The sequence below is a fragment of the Plecotus auritus genome (assembly GCF_963455305.1).
Source record: "Plecotus auritus genome assembly, chromosome: 7".
In the NCBI taxonomy this organism is placed as follows: Eukaryota; Metazoa; Chordata; class Mammalia; order Chiroptera; family Vespertilionidae; genus Plecotus; species Plecotus auritus.
In genome coordinates, this window is record NC_137774.1 from 84,231,813 (window position 1) to 84,247,479 (window position 15,667).

Genomic DNA, 15,667 nt, shown 5'->3' on the forward strand with positions numbered 1-15,667 from the left:
GGGAGCCCCGGATCTTGTATTTCGATTTTTTTTTTCTAAAGCCTAATTTTAAGGCAAACATGAAATTGGACAAGAAGAAGGAACAGAACTACGTGTTGAGAAGTTCTCTCGAATCAGCACAGTCCCAGGGCTATGCGTAGGGCCTGGCCCAGGGCAGGTGGGAAGCTTGAATAGAGTTCTCCATCCTGTGGATGTCCTAGACCAGTGGTCGGCAAACTCATTAGTCAACAGAACCAAATATCAACAGTACAACGATTGAAATTACTTTTGAGAGCCAAATTTTTTTAACTTAAACTTATTCTAATGCCACTTTTTCCAAATAGACTCGCCCAGGCCATGGTATTTTGTGGAAGAGCCACACTCAAGGGGCCAAAGAGCCGCATGTGGCTCGCGAGCCGTGGTTTGCTGACCACTGTCCTAGGCCAGTGGCTTAGAAAGTCATGGAGTGCCCAAGGTACGCGAGATGCAGAAGGAACAGCGTCAACCAGATAGAGCAGTCCCTTGTAGTCATGGGAATGTTCTCTAGTGGGGCAGCCAATGAGTGAGCAAACAAATGAACAAGAACATTTCCACTAATAACAAGCATTATACAAAGAAAGTAAAATTCCCTTCATGTGATTGCTGAGGCCTTGAGAGGCTGATGAGGACTACTTTCTATGGGGTAATTCGTTGAGCAAGGCTTTTCTAAGAATAATTTTAGAGCTGAAAACTGTACCCTGGGACCTTCTAAGAGAAGAGCATGTGCAAGGCAAAGGCCCTGGGGCTCCAGGCAGGAGCTTGGCGGACTCCAGGAGCATCAAGGCCAGTGTGGCCAGAGCACAGTGAGCGAGAGGCAGAGTGATAGGAAGGAGGTCTCTGAGGGGACAGGGGACAGATCATGAGGGGTCTTGCAGGCCCTGGAGAGAAGTTTGGGTTGTATTTTAAGGGCTGTGGGAAACCTTTGGTGGGTTTGAAGCTGGGGGAATTGTTAAGCTTCAAGTTGAACACGCACTCATATATGAGCAGTTGATCATTTTGTAGTACAAATGGTAAGCAGACTGTACCAGAGTACAGTGTGGACTTCCAGAGCAATGGTGAGAAGACCTTGAAGGCCACCGAGGATGTGACAGCAACAGGGCTCCATCTCAGGCAGACCCTCCTCCCTTGCGTGTGGGGGTGGCAGCTGAGTTTCTCCTCCTCTCAAAGTTTAGAAACAAGATCTAGGTTTTTCCACTGTCAGCTGCTTTGCAACTCTTCTGCTGTGTTGTTTTGGTTTTAGAACTGACTTCAGAGATTTGTTCACCCCCAACTCTATAGGGAATCAAAGGATGCTTTCTGGAGTGTCCTCACACTCCCCTAACTGGTGGGTAGTTCCTTCCTGAAGTAGAACCCTAACATGGTTTTGTGACCATTGATCCATCTGTGTCTATTGGAGTCAGTATATGCAAGGCCTGGGTGCATAGGGATGTCCATGTGCTCAGACCCTAATAATTCATGACATAGATAGATGGTGGATGGATAGATCAATATATGCTGGGTAGATAAATATAGAGAGAGATATTGAGCACCTACTATGTGCTTAGCACTGTTTTGGGCACTAGAGCTACATTGATGAACAATCCGAATGTTGTTCCTACTCTCATGGAGTTGATAGTGTTGAGCCAGGGAGAGATATTAACTTAAAGATTTCAATACTGCACAAAAGAACTACCATGGACAAACGCTGAGAGAAGCACCTTAGTGGTGCCTCTAAGCAGGCAAGTCTTCCAGGTCGTGGTGACACCCTGGCTGAGGCCCAGATGATAACTAAGAGCTGGTCGGGAAGAGGGTGGGGAAAGTAAGCAGACTATACCAGAGAGAGGTGGGTGTGGACACAAGAGGAGAGGCAAGAGTGAGCCCTTCTCAAGGAGGTGCTGAGAGTACTCGGGGGCGGGGGAGGGAGGGTCTAGAGCAGGGGTGAGTGGAGGATGGGGAGAGGGACAGAAAGGAACAGACCCAAAAGGACCAGACCTTGTAGGACAGAGTGAGAGACCAGACTTAGGAACAATGAGATACTGAAAAGGATTGGGCTTAGAATCAGGTTTCTTTAGAAAAATCTCTAAGACTTGGAGGTGTAGCTTGAATCCTGCTCACTCGTTTATTTCTTCAACCAATGGCATCATTTTAATTTCTATTGTGTCCCAGACAGTGTGCTAGGCATCAGGGGTCCTCAGGAGCAGCCAGCTCCTGCTGATCCATAGGGTGGCCAAGATTTCACAACCCTGGGAGGGATGGTGCCCAGCAGAAATGTCACAGCAATCGCTACCTCTGCTGCCCTTAAGACCACTCTTTAGGCTGCGGTCTAAAGACGGAAACCTGAAGCAAGCTGTGGGCCCATGAAGGGCAGGTATAATAGTCCCATGTGGTTGGTGGTAGGCATTTGGCACATATGTGTTGATGAGTGAATGAATGAATGAATGAATGAGTGAATGAATGGGAGGCAATACAATGAAGAGTAAATAAGAGCACAGCCTTTGGGGTCAGACTTCCTGGGTCCCCCTGCTGGCTTTGCCCCTCACTGACCATAGCAAGTTATCAAGCTGCTCTGAGCCTCATCTGTAAAATGGGGATAATGTGGAGTTGGAAGTGAGTATTAAATGAGTTGATGCATCAGTATTTAGCCTTATGCCTGGCATAAGCTCCTGGTATTGGCCATGTAGCTCCATGTTCTGTGTAAGGAATGGACACAGTGACTTGAGGTGGGAACAAAGAGAAAATTAACCAGCTCCTGTCTGCACCTTAATGTGGAATCTTCTCGGGGTGTAGATGTATATACCTTCCCCTACCCTGACCTGCAAACACACACATTGGAGATGATGGTCATGCTAAGGCCACAGAAGCAGCGCAAGCCTTGCAGTGTGCTCATTATCGGCTGCCAACGTGTCCCACGCTGTCCTCAGAGCATTAAATGAAAGCTCCTGGGGAGCAGAAGACCCTCGTTTAATTTTATTTGAAACAGCAGCAGAGCACAGCATCAGGGATCTCTGCAGTTCATTTGTTTGTTTGTCAAGTCGTTCCCTCGACAGATACTGATGGAGCACCAAGCCCAGTGCTAGGCACCACGAGAGAGCAGCGGACCCAGGCACAGGGATCTGAGCAGTTTGAGGACAATTCACAAGGTCTTTCTGGCTGCTGGGTGGAGAATAGATTGCAGGTGACAGAAGTGGAAGGAGGGAAGGCAAGCGTGGATTCGTGGAGGGCAAAAGCCACTGGCTGGCAGGAAGGATGGATTGTACAACCATCTCCCATCCCTGGGGTCCAGCTCAGAATGTGTTAGGGAGGCCAGAGCTGTATCTTCCTGGGAAAGCCGTGTGAACTCCTGCAGGTGACAGGCGATACTGAGGGACTCTTCTTTTCTAGTTTATGACAGGGCAGCTCCAAAACCTGAGCTCTAGTCTCAGAATAATCACACTCAACGGAAGCACATGATCTGGAAAACCAAGGAGCAAAGCGGAATCCTGTACCTGTTGAATGGCAGGGGGTGTGTGTTCTGGGAATGGCCTCAAGCAGGGATTCATTCATTCCTTTATTCAGTGCACATTTTTTTTCCAAAGCACCCAACAGGTGCCAGGCACTGGAGGCCCTGAGGTTTAGTCAACGGACCACAGGCCTTGTAGTCCTCCAACCTGGATCCAAATACCGGATCTGCTTACTTCCTGTCTGACCTTGAGCAAGTAACTGAATCGGAGCCTTAGCTTCCCCATTTCCTCATCTGTAAAATGGACATATCCTGCCCAGCAAGTAGGATCCTAAGCCTTTCTGGGACCCACACCAGAGCTCAGTCTCCGTGATTTCAGGACTCGCTCTCCTGTTTCAGGTCGGCACTGACTGGGATGCCAAGGAGCGGCTCTTCCGCAACTTTGGGGGTCTCCTAGGGCCCATGGACGAGCCGGTAGGCATGCAGAAGTGGGGGAAGGGCCCCAACGTGACCGTGACCGTCATCTGGGTGGATCCTGTCAACGTCATCGCAGCCACCTATGACATCCTGATCGAGTCCACGGCCGAGTTTACCCACTACAAGCCCCCTTTGAACTTGCCCCTGCGGCCTGGGGTCTGGACAGTGAGAATTCTCCACCACTGGGTGCCAGTCGCAGAGACCAGATTCCTCGTCGCACCTCTGACCTTCTCCAACAGGCAGCCCATCAAACCGGGTGAGTACTCCCCGTGTCTCCGCTGGGAGTCCAGGGTCGGGGGGCATATGCCATCCCCATGGATCTCATGGGTCCATCGCCTGGGCGGTGGTGCTGTCCAGATGTGGGGGGAGGGGCCACTTTCAAGAACCATGCTCTCTGCTCTCAGTAGCTGCTTTTCTGCCTGCACACGGAGATGACGTCATCTGTCTATGACTTAGGTAACTTTTGATTAGATGCTCTCCCACTGGGCTCCCAGAAAGCTCTGATCATATTTAAGACAGGATGGAAAATAAACCCAGGCAGATATTGAGTTTTAGCAAATCTTGTTCCCTGTGTAAAAAATATTAATTAAAACAGGAAATCCTGCTCATCAAAAAGATGATACAGTAGGTCAGTGATTTTTCAACCGGTGTGCCACAAGAATTTTTAAAGCATGCAATACCTGACTATTTAGTCAGGGGCACTGACCTCTTTTCCCTTAGATTGTCAAGCAAAACAATGACAACAGCCAACACAACAGTAGCCACCTGGTGTTGTCTCCATCTAACGAACGGATCGCAGACCAGAAGCCAGAAACGATTGCATCCTCTGGTAGCTAAGCGTTCTGGTTCTGAGCTGGGTACCATTTAGCCAGTGACACAAGGAGAGGGCACATAGATATGGGGAGCGGAGGGGCGGAGTCCTATAAAAAGGGAGTGTTGAAGGGATTCTGTCGACTTTGCTAAGTTTCTGTGCTGAGCAAGCAGAAAGGAAGAGCCCTCAGGTTTTCTCAAGATGGAAGTCTGCTTCCCCACTCCCCTCGGAAACAGACAAAAGCTCCCCAGAACTGTCTGGGCCAGCGCACAGCCCTGAGGGCCCCCAGGGTGTCCCGGATCAGGTTCACGTCCTTGGCGTCCCTCGGGATCTCCACAGCCAGGTGTGGAGGGGCGCGATGGAAAGGGCAGTCCACACCCCTGTGGCGGATGCACCTGCTGGACAGAACAAAGGTGTGGTCCTGACTCCATCCCACCTCAGCAAACAGCCCAGGCCCTTCACTGGGGCCAGAGTTTCCCAATATTTTTCTCCTGGAGGCTCTTCCCACCCATGCCCAGCATGAGCCGGGGGTCACTGTACCCCACTGGGAGCCCCGCCCCATCGTCATCATTGGTAATTGTATGTGTTAACGATGTTCCAACGACAGGGAACACGAAGGAGGGAGCCGTGCAATTTGTAAAACGATTCATCAAGAGCAATTTGCTATTGATGCATCCCTAGTAATCTCAAGAAATCTGAGATGGAATTGAGGAAAATTTAATTACAGAGGTGAGCATTGCAGGCTGATGCTGTCAGAGCACGTCCCACGGTAACCTCACTTTTCATAAGGGTTCTCTGCATCCACTGCAATATTTGGTGTTAGATGTGAGCTGCTCTCTTCACTCTGCATGCCGGCGTGTTGTGGGTTTGGTGTCCCCCCACTCCCCACCTGCAGAATGGAGGCATGGAGAGGGGCAAGTAGAGAAATTAGACCCGCACCAGAGAGAACAGCCTCTGTTCTCCTGGCGAAGGACACAGGAGCTGCCTGCCCTCTGCGAGCATCAAGGAGCGGTGGGTTAGGGCCGATAGACACACCGGGCTTACCTAACGTGAAAGGGAGAAGCGCCGCTAAGTCATAGCAGGACAGGATATATGCTCACACCTGCCGGTCTCTTCTCTCCCACTTGCTCCTCCAAACTGTAGAGCCCGGCCCATCAGCTTCCTGAAGCATTAGGAATGGAAGGAATGACTTTCTTGTCTGTGTTAGTCAAGACATATTTTTAATTCAACTGGGTTTTCCGTTGTGTTTAGAAGGGCAGACATATATAGGGTGTGCCCCCAGAATATATACACACACTCTGAATAATCATAAAGGCAGTGTTTATTAAAATACATTCATTTTTAAAATTGAGCTATTAGCTGTGAAAGTGTGTATGCATTTTGCGGGACGCCCTGTACATGGTCTTTCTTCCCCCTCTTTCCCACTCAGGACCACACTTGTTAGAAAATAACCTGCCGACTATTAGGGTGTCCTGGTTGCCGCCAAGGGTGATGGGCACTGTCCAGCAAGCAGGAAGGGTTATGTTCTGAACGCCACTTAGTCTTACAAGGAAGTTCCTTCTAATCTTTTCTTCTAATTCTCATCAGGATCATTAGTCGGTATTTTTAAATATATATATATATATTCTTGTGTTTGACAATAAGCAACGAGTGGGAGCTCCTTCAAAATAGGAACAACTCACTTATTTCCTTCAGCCCAAATGGCTACCCTTTCTGCTTCCCATTGCTAAGTGCCTCTGGTTTATATGTCACGTTACCGTTGACAAAGCGTGTGCACTTCCATCGGAGCCTCTTGCCAGCCCAGCGGATCCAATTGGTACAAGGATGAGTGTCCCCATTTTACAGGTGGGGAAACCAAGTCTTTGAAAGACTGGCTCTGCGATGGAAAAACAAAAACAAAACTACTGCTTTAGCTTCCAGTTGATGGATGAGCCTTCAGTAGATTATCATGAAGACAAACACTAGCTTTGGAGTCAGCCAGTCTTAGACTTAACCCCAGATCTGTCTCTAGCAGAGCTGCCTCTGTTTCCCCATCTATAAAATGGGGAGAATAACACCAGCCCAATAGTTGTGCATGTGTGTATTGTGTACCAATAATACCAACAACAGTCATTCAAGCTGAACCTTTCCAAGCACTTATATTCTGATTGCCACTGTAAGCATTTTGTGTGAGTCAGTACATTTCATCATCATGAAGCTGTGAGGAAGGTATTAGTACTCTACCCATTCTACTGATGAGCAAACTGAGGCACTGGGCTTTGAAGTCAGAAGTCACACCCCTGGTATGTGGGACATGGCGATTCAGACCCAGACAGTCTAACTGCAGTCCCTGTGCTCTGCCCAAGGCATGGTTGCTCAGCAAGGAGGAGCTGCTGTGAGAGTCAGTGGGACCTCCCGCCCACTCTGGTCCAAGCATCTGCTCTCCAGGATACTTCCCAGTAGTCTGTTCATGCTCCAACCCTGTCCGGGACAAAGCAGAAACCCGTGGCTGATACAGAGTTCATGGCGGGCACTCAGCAGCCAAGAGCAGGGCTCCTCACCAGGATCTCAGATCATTAGACCCAGTTCAAACCCCGGCTCCGACTCCCATTACCTATGTGATTTGGGAAAAGATGCTGAATAAGGATTTGTGCTCACTGCTCCCTCTGCCCAGGATCTGTATGTGGCTTTTTTCTTCCTTCACATTAATCACCGCTCAGCTCAGATGTCACCTCCTCAGCAAGGCCTCCCTTGCTCACCTCATCTAAAGTAAATACCCTAGTAACTCTAATTCAGGGATCGGAAGGCTTGTGCTGTCAAGGGCTAGATAGTAAATATATTCAGGTTTGGGGGCCACTTATAATCTCTGTCTCAACCACTCAGTTCTGCTGTGGTAGCACAGAAGCAACCACAGACAATATCTACCCAAATGGGTCTAGTCATGTTCCAATAAAACTTTATTTAGAACAATGGGTGGGGGCCCATAGTGTGCCAACCCCCTGCTCTGACTCAATACCCCGTTTATTTCCTTCATGACTCTTATCACTAATTGAAACAACCTTATTTTTTTCCCCCTTTATTGTCATCAGTCCACCCCACTGGATTGCAATCTCCTTGACTGTCTTGTTCTCTCCATCCCATAGAGTAGAGCTTGGAATAAACATTTACCAAATAAATGGGTGAATGAACGCCTTGCAAATAGTAGATGTTTAGTAAACATGAACTGAATGAATGTCTGGACTGTAGAAGATGCTGGGAAAATCTGTGGATGAATGAACTTTGCTCTGAAGTGGGCTCATAGCTGTCTCAGGCCCAGTTTCTTCATCTGTGCAGTGGGGCTAAGGAAACAGCCTCCTCATGAGGCTGTCCTGCGAATTAAGTGGTGCCACACCAGTGCCCAGCATGGTGCCAGGCACACAGCAGGTGCCAGGTTCATGGCTCTTCTAATGATGTGATGGTTCCCTTTGCTTTCAGAGGAGGCGCTGAAGCTGCACAACGGACCCCCCCGTGGCGCCTACATGGAGCAGAGCTTCCAGAGCCTGAACCCCGTCCTCAGCCTGCCCGTCAGCCCGGCCCAGGTGGAGCAGGCTCGGAGGAACGCGGCCTCCACCGGCGCTGTGCTGGAGCGCTGGCTGGACTCGCTGGTGGGCAGCATGTGGACCGCCATGGACATCTGCACCACAGGCCCCACCGCCTGCCCGGTCATGCAGACCTGCAGCCAGACGGCCTGGAGTTCCTTCAGCCCGGACCCCAAGTCGGAGCTGGGGGCAGTCAAACCCGACGGCCGGCTCAGGTAGCACTGGATATGGGTGGGCCGCAGCGGATGTCAAAGGGAACACAGCCAGAGGGCCTCCCACCCTGGGGGTGCCTTTTGTGGGAGGGGCTCTCCTGGCCATAGAATGATGGAGAAGGAAGGTTCTGAGGCCAAAGCAGGGTCTGCCGATGACCTGCATTTGGCAAGCTGGCTCCTGGGGGTGTGGTCTTACCTCTTCCGGCTGGTCCTCGAGTCCTACAGGGTCCTTGTCTTCCCCTCCAGTGACCAACCCCCCAGACGAGTGATTCTCAGACTTTTCCTTTGAGCAGCAGAACTCTGTTTACGAAGCGCAGTGGTGGGTGGAGTTCCAGGTGCAGGTTAAATCCAGGTTGCTCTGGGCGAAGCTAGGGAGAGGGAGGTTCTTCCTCAGCGCTCAGCCCACCGGGCGGTCCCTTCGCCAAGGGCATCTCCTAAGGTACCTCTTCAGAACCCAAGGGCTCTGCAAAACCCAGTTTGAAAAGCACTGCCCAGATGGTGGGTTTGATCGCCAGCCCCACCCTTCGGCTCCTCTTCCCGCTCCTCTGGCCCAGGAAACCCTGTGCCAGCGCTGAAATGACAGGTCACTGAAATCATGCTCACGGGCCCTCCCCAAGGAGGCAGCAGGCCCAGGACGGCTCCAGGCCTCCCACCAGCCCTTCTTAGTCACTACATGAGCAGGGAAGCCTGTGGTGTGACATGGCCAAGGTCCAGCAAGGTGTGACTGCCAAATGTCCTGGGTTCCATGCCCCCTCCCTCGAGGGAAAATAGGATGATGAACATCATGTCTCCAGCCATTCATGGGCCAGGAGACCAAGACCAGGACCTTGTTGATCCTTGACAGTGGGAACACTGGGGCCCATGGCCATGAAACTCCTAGAGATGGTTTGGAGCAAAACTCCTGAGCTAGACAGCACAGCAATATCCGTCCCCGGCCTGAGCCTTTCCATTCTGAGGTCAGGCTCCCCCATACCTTTGGGAATCGCACAGTCGGTGCTGTTGGGAGTGACCAAACCAGACTTTTCACGTCCAGGAAAAAGCATTTCCGATTTGGTTTTTAAATTCATGCCCTTCTTTATCCCAGGCGACATGCTGTGTAAAAGTGGGACACTTGAGTGTCTGCTTGTTTAAAGCCTAAACCAGTGGTTGGCAAACTGCGGCTCACGAGCCACATGCGGCTCTTTGGCCCCTTGAGTGTGGCTCTTCCACAAAATACCACATGCAGGCGCGCATGTACAGTGCGATAGAAACTTCGTGGCCCATGTGCAGAAGTCGGTTTTCGGCTCTCAAGAGAAATTTCAATCGTTGTACTGTTGATATTTGGCTCTGTTGACTAATGAGTTTGCCGACCACTGGCCTAAACGATAGTGGTATTCCCGCGGCCTGAGCTCCCAGAAGCCTGGAGAATTTCCTTGCCATGTGCCCCGTGGAGGGTCCCCTGCTCCTCTGAGAGCCTCTCGCAGGAGACTCGCTTCCTCCTCTGATCCCACCTCCCACAAAGGGCAGGGTTCCCTTGGACAAGTCCCACCCCTGGTTGCAAACTGCCCTTCCAGGAGAGCCAGTTCCTGGTGTGTCTCCCCAGCGTGAATATGAAGGTACTGCAGTTTGCTCCGATGACCTTTCAGCTGTTGCCCCTGTAACCACCCCATCCCCCACCCAGCAAGGCAGGATGTCCTATGGGCAATGGAGGATATAGAGAAAGGACACTTTAGATATTTATTATTTATATGTTTTAGTCAATGACTAATTAGTAGGTGCTGTTTTTGCAGCTTGTCAATTATGTTATCTTACTAACTGAAGCTGCCTTTATTCACAAAAGGCGCCCCAGCCCTCCCCCTCCCTGTACTTCCCCCTTCACCCAGCTCCTAGTGTCTCTCTCTGTTTCTATGCGTGTGTGTGTCTGCCCTACATTCTCCGTGTCCTCAGCAGGGGTGTTGGACAGCATGAGGTGAATGCTTCGTTCAGCATCATGCACTGGCTGAAAGGGGGAACCTCGGGAACAACGGAGCCTCACATTTCCCTATGCAGGGTGTTAGCTTCATCTAGCCCCCGCTCCTGTTCCTGGGGGTGTTGGAATTCCTGAGCCATCCCCACTCCCACCCCAGGCACAGGACAGGCCGAGCACCTGTGGCGGGAGAGTGTGCCGACCACAGAGTTCAACCGTTCTGCCTCCTCCTGACATACCTCCCTCGGCCAGTCTGCCCATGCGCTTCCATGTAACATGACAAGATGCACAGGGAAGCCGGCTGCTCCGAGCCTGGGAGGAAAAGAATCCATGTCAGGAAGAGGGTAGGTGGTCGGATGGGGCCAGGTGGTGGCCACTGTCAACAGTGGTCCTAGGGACCTCAGAGTGGCTTTCTCAGAAAGCCCCTGTAATCTCTAAATGGACTTACAAGCTGTGGGAGGCCTGTGCCACATCCTCTCTCTGCCCCGTGATCCTGCGCCTGTCCGAGCTGCCCAGGGAGCCTCCCTCCTCCTTCCACCCCAGGCCACGAGGATGTGGGTGTTTCCCGCAATGTCATTTGCAGCAGCTGCGATCGTGCAGCCCTGACAGGCCCCTGTGCGAAGTGTGTGCCTGCAGGCTCCTGCACAGGCCCTCCTGCACCTGCTGATGAGGCTGCCTCCTCTTCCCACCCTGAAACAGGTGGGGCAGTGGCAGAGCTGGCTTATTCTGGGGACACCCACACCCCATCCCTGTCCTTGGCTTCAGTCACCGCTTCCCGCAGTGAGTTCTGGGACACAGAGAAGTCATCTGGCTATTTCTTAATGTCTTTTGTTTCTGGACAGAAAATAACTTTGCAGATGTTACATTTGGGAAAAAAGGGAGAGAGAGAGAGAGAATTCCAAACAAAGCCCAGGATGATTGGATAAAAAGCGATCTTTTCCAGGGAAAATGGTTTAATTCATTCTTTAATCTGCCTGAGTATGGTTTATTGGTCAGGCAGCCTTCAGCAATGGTGCCCAAGGGCGTTAGTGAAAAGCATGAGGCCGAGGTCTCAGGAAGCGCTCCCTGTGCAGGCTGCGGCACAGTGGCTGTGGGCCGTCACCGCTGGGTCCCGGGACTGCAGGAAAGCTGGAAGGTGGGACAGGGTCAGCTTTGGGCAGAAGGAAGCAGTGAGTAGGTTGTGGCACTCGGCATGATTTCCCAGCCTGCCCGGTGACCTGCAGGCCCCCTTTCTCCCTCCTCACCAGGCTACGAGGACTCTCTTTTTCACAGTGTTTTCCACAGTTCCCATTTGAACCGCTGAGGTCCCTAGAACCACTCTCCCTCCTAGTGGCCTGGTGAGGAGGGAGACAGCCCTCCCAAGTGCCACTGCCCAGGCCTTACGCTATGTCTCCGGGGGGCGGTGAGGGAGGGCGGGGAGAAATTCCCATGGCCCCCCATGTTTAACAAATGCACCCGTTCCTTCCTATGGAGCAAGGCCTTTCTGATCAGGTCCTGAGGCATTCTAACTTCATTTCCCATTGTTGGCTGAACTTCTTACAATGCAGGTGGCCTTGAGAGAGGCTGAGCACGGAAGGCCACACAAGCCCATGAAGGTGCAGATCGCACCTACTCTGGGCCCAGGTCCATGCTTCCTCCTGGTTCTCTAGAGTCCAGGTTCAAGAAGGTCACAGGCTAGAACCTGGTCTCTTTGCTGAGAAGGTGCAGAATAGAGGGGAGAAGTGGCTGCTGGGTGTGGGATGTGAGCAGAGACCCCTTTCCCAGCCACGGTCCCTGGGAACTCAGAACACAAGCTCCCCCAGCAGCAGCCAAGGCTGAGACACTAGAAAAGCTGTTGGCAAAGGCCTGCCAGGCACCCCATGGTCAAGGTCACAGATATCCAGGGGGTCCGGGACCCTAGTAGTTGGTGTGACACAGTAGGGAGTGGCGGGGTCTGGGGTTTGCTGGCGGCACACGGCCCCTCCAAAAAGAGCAGCGGCTCCCCAGCTCCAGCCTGCAGTGCCTGTGAGCATGCAGGTGCCGCTCAGCAGAACCTTCCAGTTTGGTGAAGGAAGCCAGAAATCCAGACTTCAATAGGAAATCTGATTTTTAAGTGTTGGCAATTTTTATTTTTTAACAGAGGATGGGCACAGAAATTCCACAGCTCAGCCTGTGCACCTTGCTCTGCAAAAGTAGGTGAAAAGGAGGTGAGGCATGCCCCAGTGAGGTGAGGAAAGCCAGCATTAAGAAAAGGGCAAAAATAGTAGCTCCTGTTGAACGCTGAAGGGAACAGGAATCTCTTCCTAGTCATTCCCACCAAGGAGGTATCCCGGGAGAACTGGCTCATCCCGCTCTCCTGATCCCCACACAGTTTGTGTTGAAGGGAAGGAGGGACACAATCTGGAGACCCCAACGGTTGCTCCTGTACCCAAGGAGGTCCACACCTTCGGGAATTCCATCACACCCAGGCAGAGGGGTCAAGGACTGGGGCCAGGAAGAGGGGGTGGCATGGGAAACAGCCCGGCTCTCTCCAAATCCCAGGTTTTAGCAGCCAGCTTGCCACACATCTGGAAGCTTCCCAGGAAGCCCTGCTGGAGCTGAGCTCACTCCCAGAATGTCCTCCCAGCCTCTGCCTCAGTTACCTTACTTTGCCCATGGGTCTACCACAGGCGCTACCTCACTGTGTCTGCTGAGAAGTTTACCTGGGGGGGGGATAAAGGTGGCCAAATCTGCTTGGGCTGAATGTACAATCTATGCAAATTCTCTGTGTTTCTCTCTCTCTCTCTGAAGTTTTATTATTTTTCACCCTGCAAACAAAATACTGTATAGACCCCTCTTAAGACTGAGGAGGGCTTTCTTGCGCCACCTGTGTCCGCCCCTCACCCCCTCACGTTGTCTTTGGTTCTGTCCCTGCCCCGCCCCATGTGGGGAGCACGTGGCCCTCCCTTCCCCGTCCACTCTGCTGGGAGTTCTCCAGCTGCCTCTGCCCAGGAAAGCAGGCTCTGCCCGCCACCACCTCCATTCCTAATTCATCTTCTCCATTTCTCGCTTTCTTCTGACTTGTGTATCTTCTCCCCATCCCCACCCCCAAAAAGCCTTAGGTTCTCCTTTTTGAAATGTGGCCTTAAAATTATTTTTGGAAAGCTGACCGCCCTCTCCCTCCCGTTTCCACCCACATCCGAGAAGAAAGAGCCCCTTGAAGCTTTCTTGGAAACCTCCTAAGCAAGGGGCGGCCAATCTGTAGTTTGCAGATGCTTAGAAATTGCTAATAACTGTCGTCTTTAAGAAAAATATTCGTAAGTGTTTCCCATGGGCGAAATGAAGACTTGGGTGCTCACCGCCAGCTCCTGCAGCTCTCCCCCCTCCCAGCACCGCTGTGGTGAGTGGGCTGGTTTCATTACCCCCGCGGAGTGCTAACCGGCTTTCCAACCCTCCCCTTCCCAAAGACGCCGTGACTTACCTACTTCAGTCAAGGGTGAATCAGGAGAGTTTCTCAATTTATCTCTTCGTCCTTCCTGCCAGGAAAGAGATAGCATTAACTATTCCCAGCGAATGGGTCGTGTTCTCCAAGGGGCAACACTCTCCCTACGCCCAGAGCCCCTCCTTTTCCCTTCCGTCGCTCCAGGGCTGATGGAGGCCAAAGACAACCCAGGGTTTTCATAGGAAATTCACTGGAATTGCGCGCAATCGTCTTTGTAGTCCTTTTTTGTTTTTTTTTTTTTAAATTCTTATTATGTTGTCAGTAGCATTGGGTATTTTTTTAGAGGCCTCACAATAAGTTATTACCGTCCCCTTCATTTCTTTTCCCGAAGACATGTGGTGATATAGTTTTTAAAAATAACTATTTTGTTATAGATCATAATATGCATAAAACTGTACAGAAATATTTTGTAACGTATTGATTTTTTTAAAAAGAGAGAATCTGTAAATAGAGTTTTAAAAAAAAAGAGAGAATTCAAACGGCACACGCTGAAAGATGTAGATATTTTGCTATTTATTTAAAGGAGTATTTTAAGAGATATTGAGCTATCTGAAATTGACCAGTAATCAAAGTTCCAATCACCCGAATGCTTTTTCCTCGAGGTAGAATGTGATTCTCGGAAATGATTGCACTACCTGCCCATTTTTGCACCTTTTCTGTCTTTTCATTTAGCAGAAAAACAACGAAATTGTGCCTTAGCTGTATTTTTTTGTGTCTAGGGGAGTTTGTTTCTGTCTGACAAAGCAAATTTTTTTGCAGAAAACAGTGGATGTAATAAATACTGTACCATACCAAAAACACTGCAGGTGTACATAGATGCTTTCTGTCATACCGTGTTTTCAGAAGCAGAATTTTAAAATTAAAAAAAAAAAAATACTGTCTTTATGGAACAGTGGCTGTGTGGCTTCTTCTTTTTAGCAATTTCATGTACCTTTGCACACCCTGGTATTCTCGTCCTCTGTGCTATCCACCCCCAGGATTAGGGTGACTATGTAATTTTCATCCACACTGGGAACTTTAGAGCATCAAGGGAACACCAACTAAAAGGAATGATGAAACCACAGGCATAAACTGGGCCTCTCTTGGGAAAAGCTAGATGTGAGGACACACTTCCTAATCAAGCCTGCTGTCCTCTCTCAACGCCTGGAAATGATTCCCCTGGTGGAGGCAGAAGTATATGGTTTTACACCCTTGGTTAAGTAGAAGTTAGGGAAGAGGGACTGCCATCTAAGGTGGCAAACAGTTTTTTTCACCCAGCTGGCTGGTTATGTAGCAAATCTGTTTTCCTTTCCTCTTTACCACACAGCTAGACTACATTTCCCAGACTTCCTTGTGCTTAGGTGTAGCTCTATGACCAACTTTGGCCAATAGAATGCAGGTGGAATAGGTGAATGCACTTTTAGACCTGGCCCATAAAATTTCCCAGGAAATTCACTTCTCAGCCTTTAGGCTAAGATCAAGTGAAGTGTCTGTTCTTATCAGTTTAAGATCCGATACATCCTCTGAGGACAATGTACCGTAGTAAATGGATTTTCAAAGCAGGGAGAAGGAATAGGAGCTTGTTCTGTCCACTCTGCACATGGACCCGGTATAGCAGTACTTCCAGGAACAGTGCACCGAAACAACAAAACCAAAAAACTTCCCATGAAGCCTCCTCTATTTCCCTGTGTACCAGCGCAAGTGTTTTGAATCATCTTGATTTGAGACATTGATTAGTTGATCGACTGCTCTTCTTGCAACCCCAACTTAAAAGAGGGAGAGCCACAATG

General features: G+C 50.4%; 1 protein-coding gene across 1 annotated transcript in view; it reads left to right on the forward strand.

Annotated features, from left to right (window-relative positions):
• The window catches only part of XYLT1 (xylosyltransferase 1), a 309,698-nt gene extending 294,917 nt beyond the window's left edge, over positions 1-14,781 (forward strand). Inside the window, exons 11-12 of the mRNA XM_080679050.1 lie at positions 3,836-4,169; positions 8,178-14,781. Of these exons, the coding sequence (XP_080535176.1) occupies positions 3,836-4,169; positions 8,178-8,500 (657 nt within the window). The 3' untranslated portion in view covers positions 8,501-14,781. The remainder of the gene's footprint in view (positions 1-3,835; positions 4,170-8,177) is intronic.
• Positions 14,782-15,667: the final 886 nt, after the last annotated feature.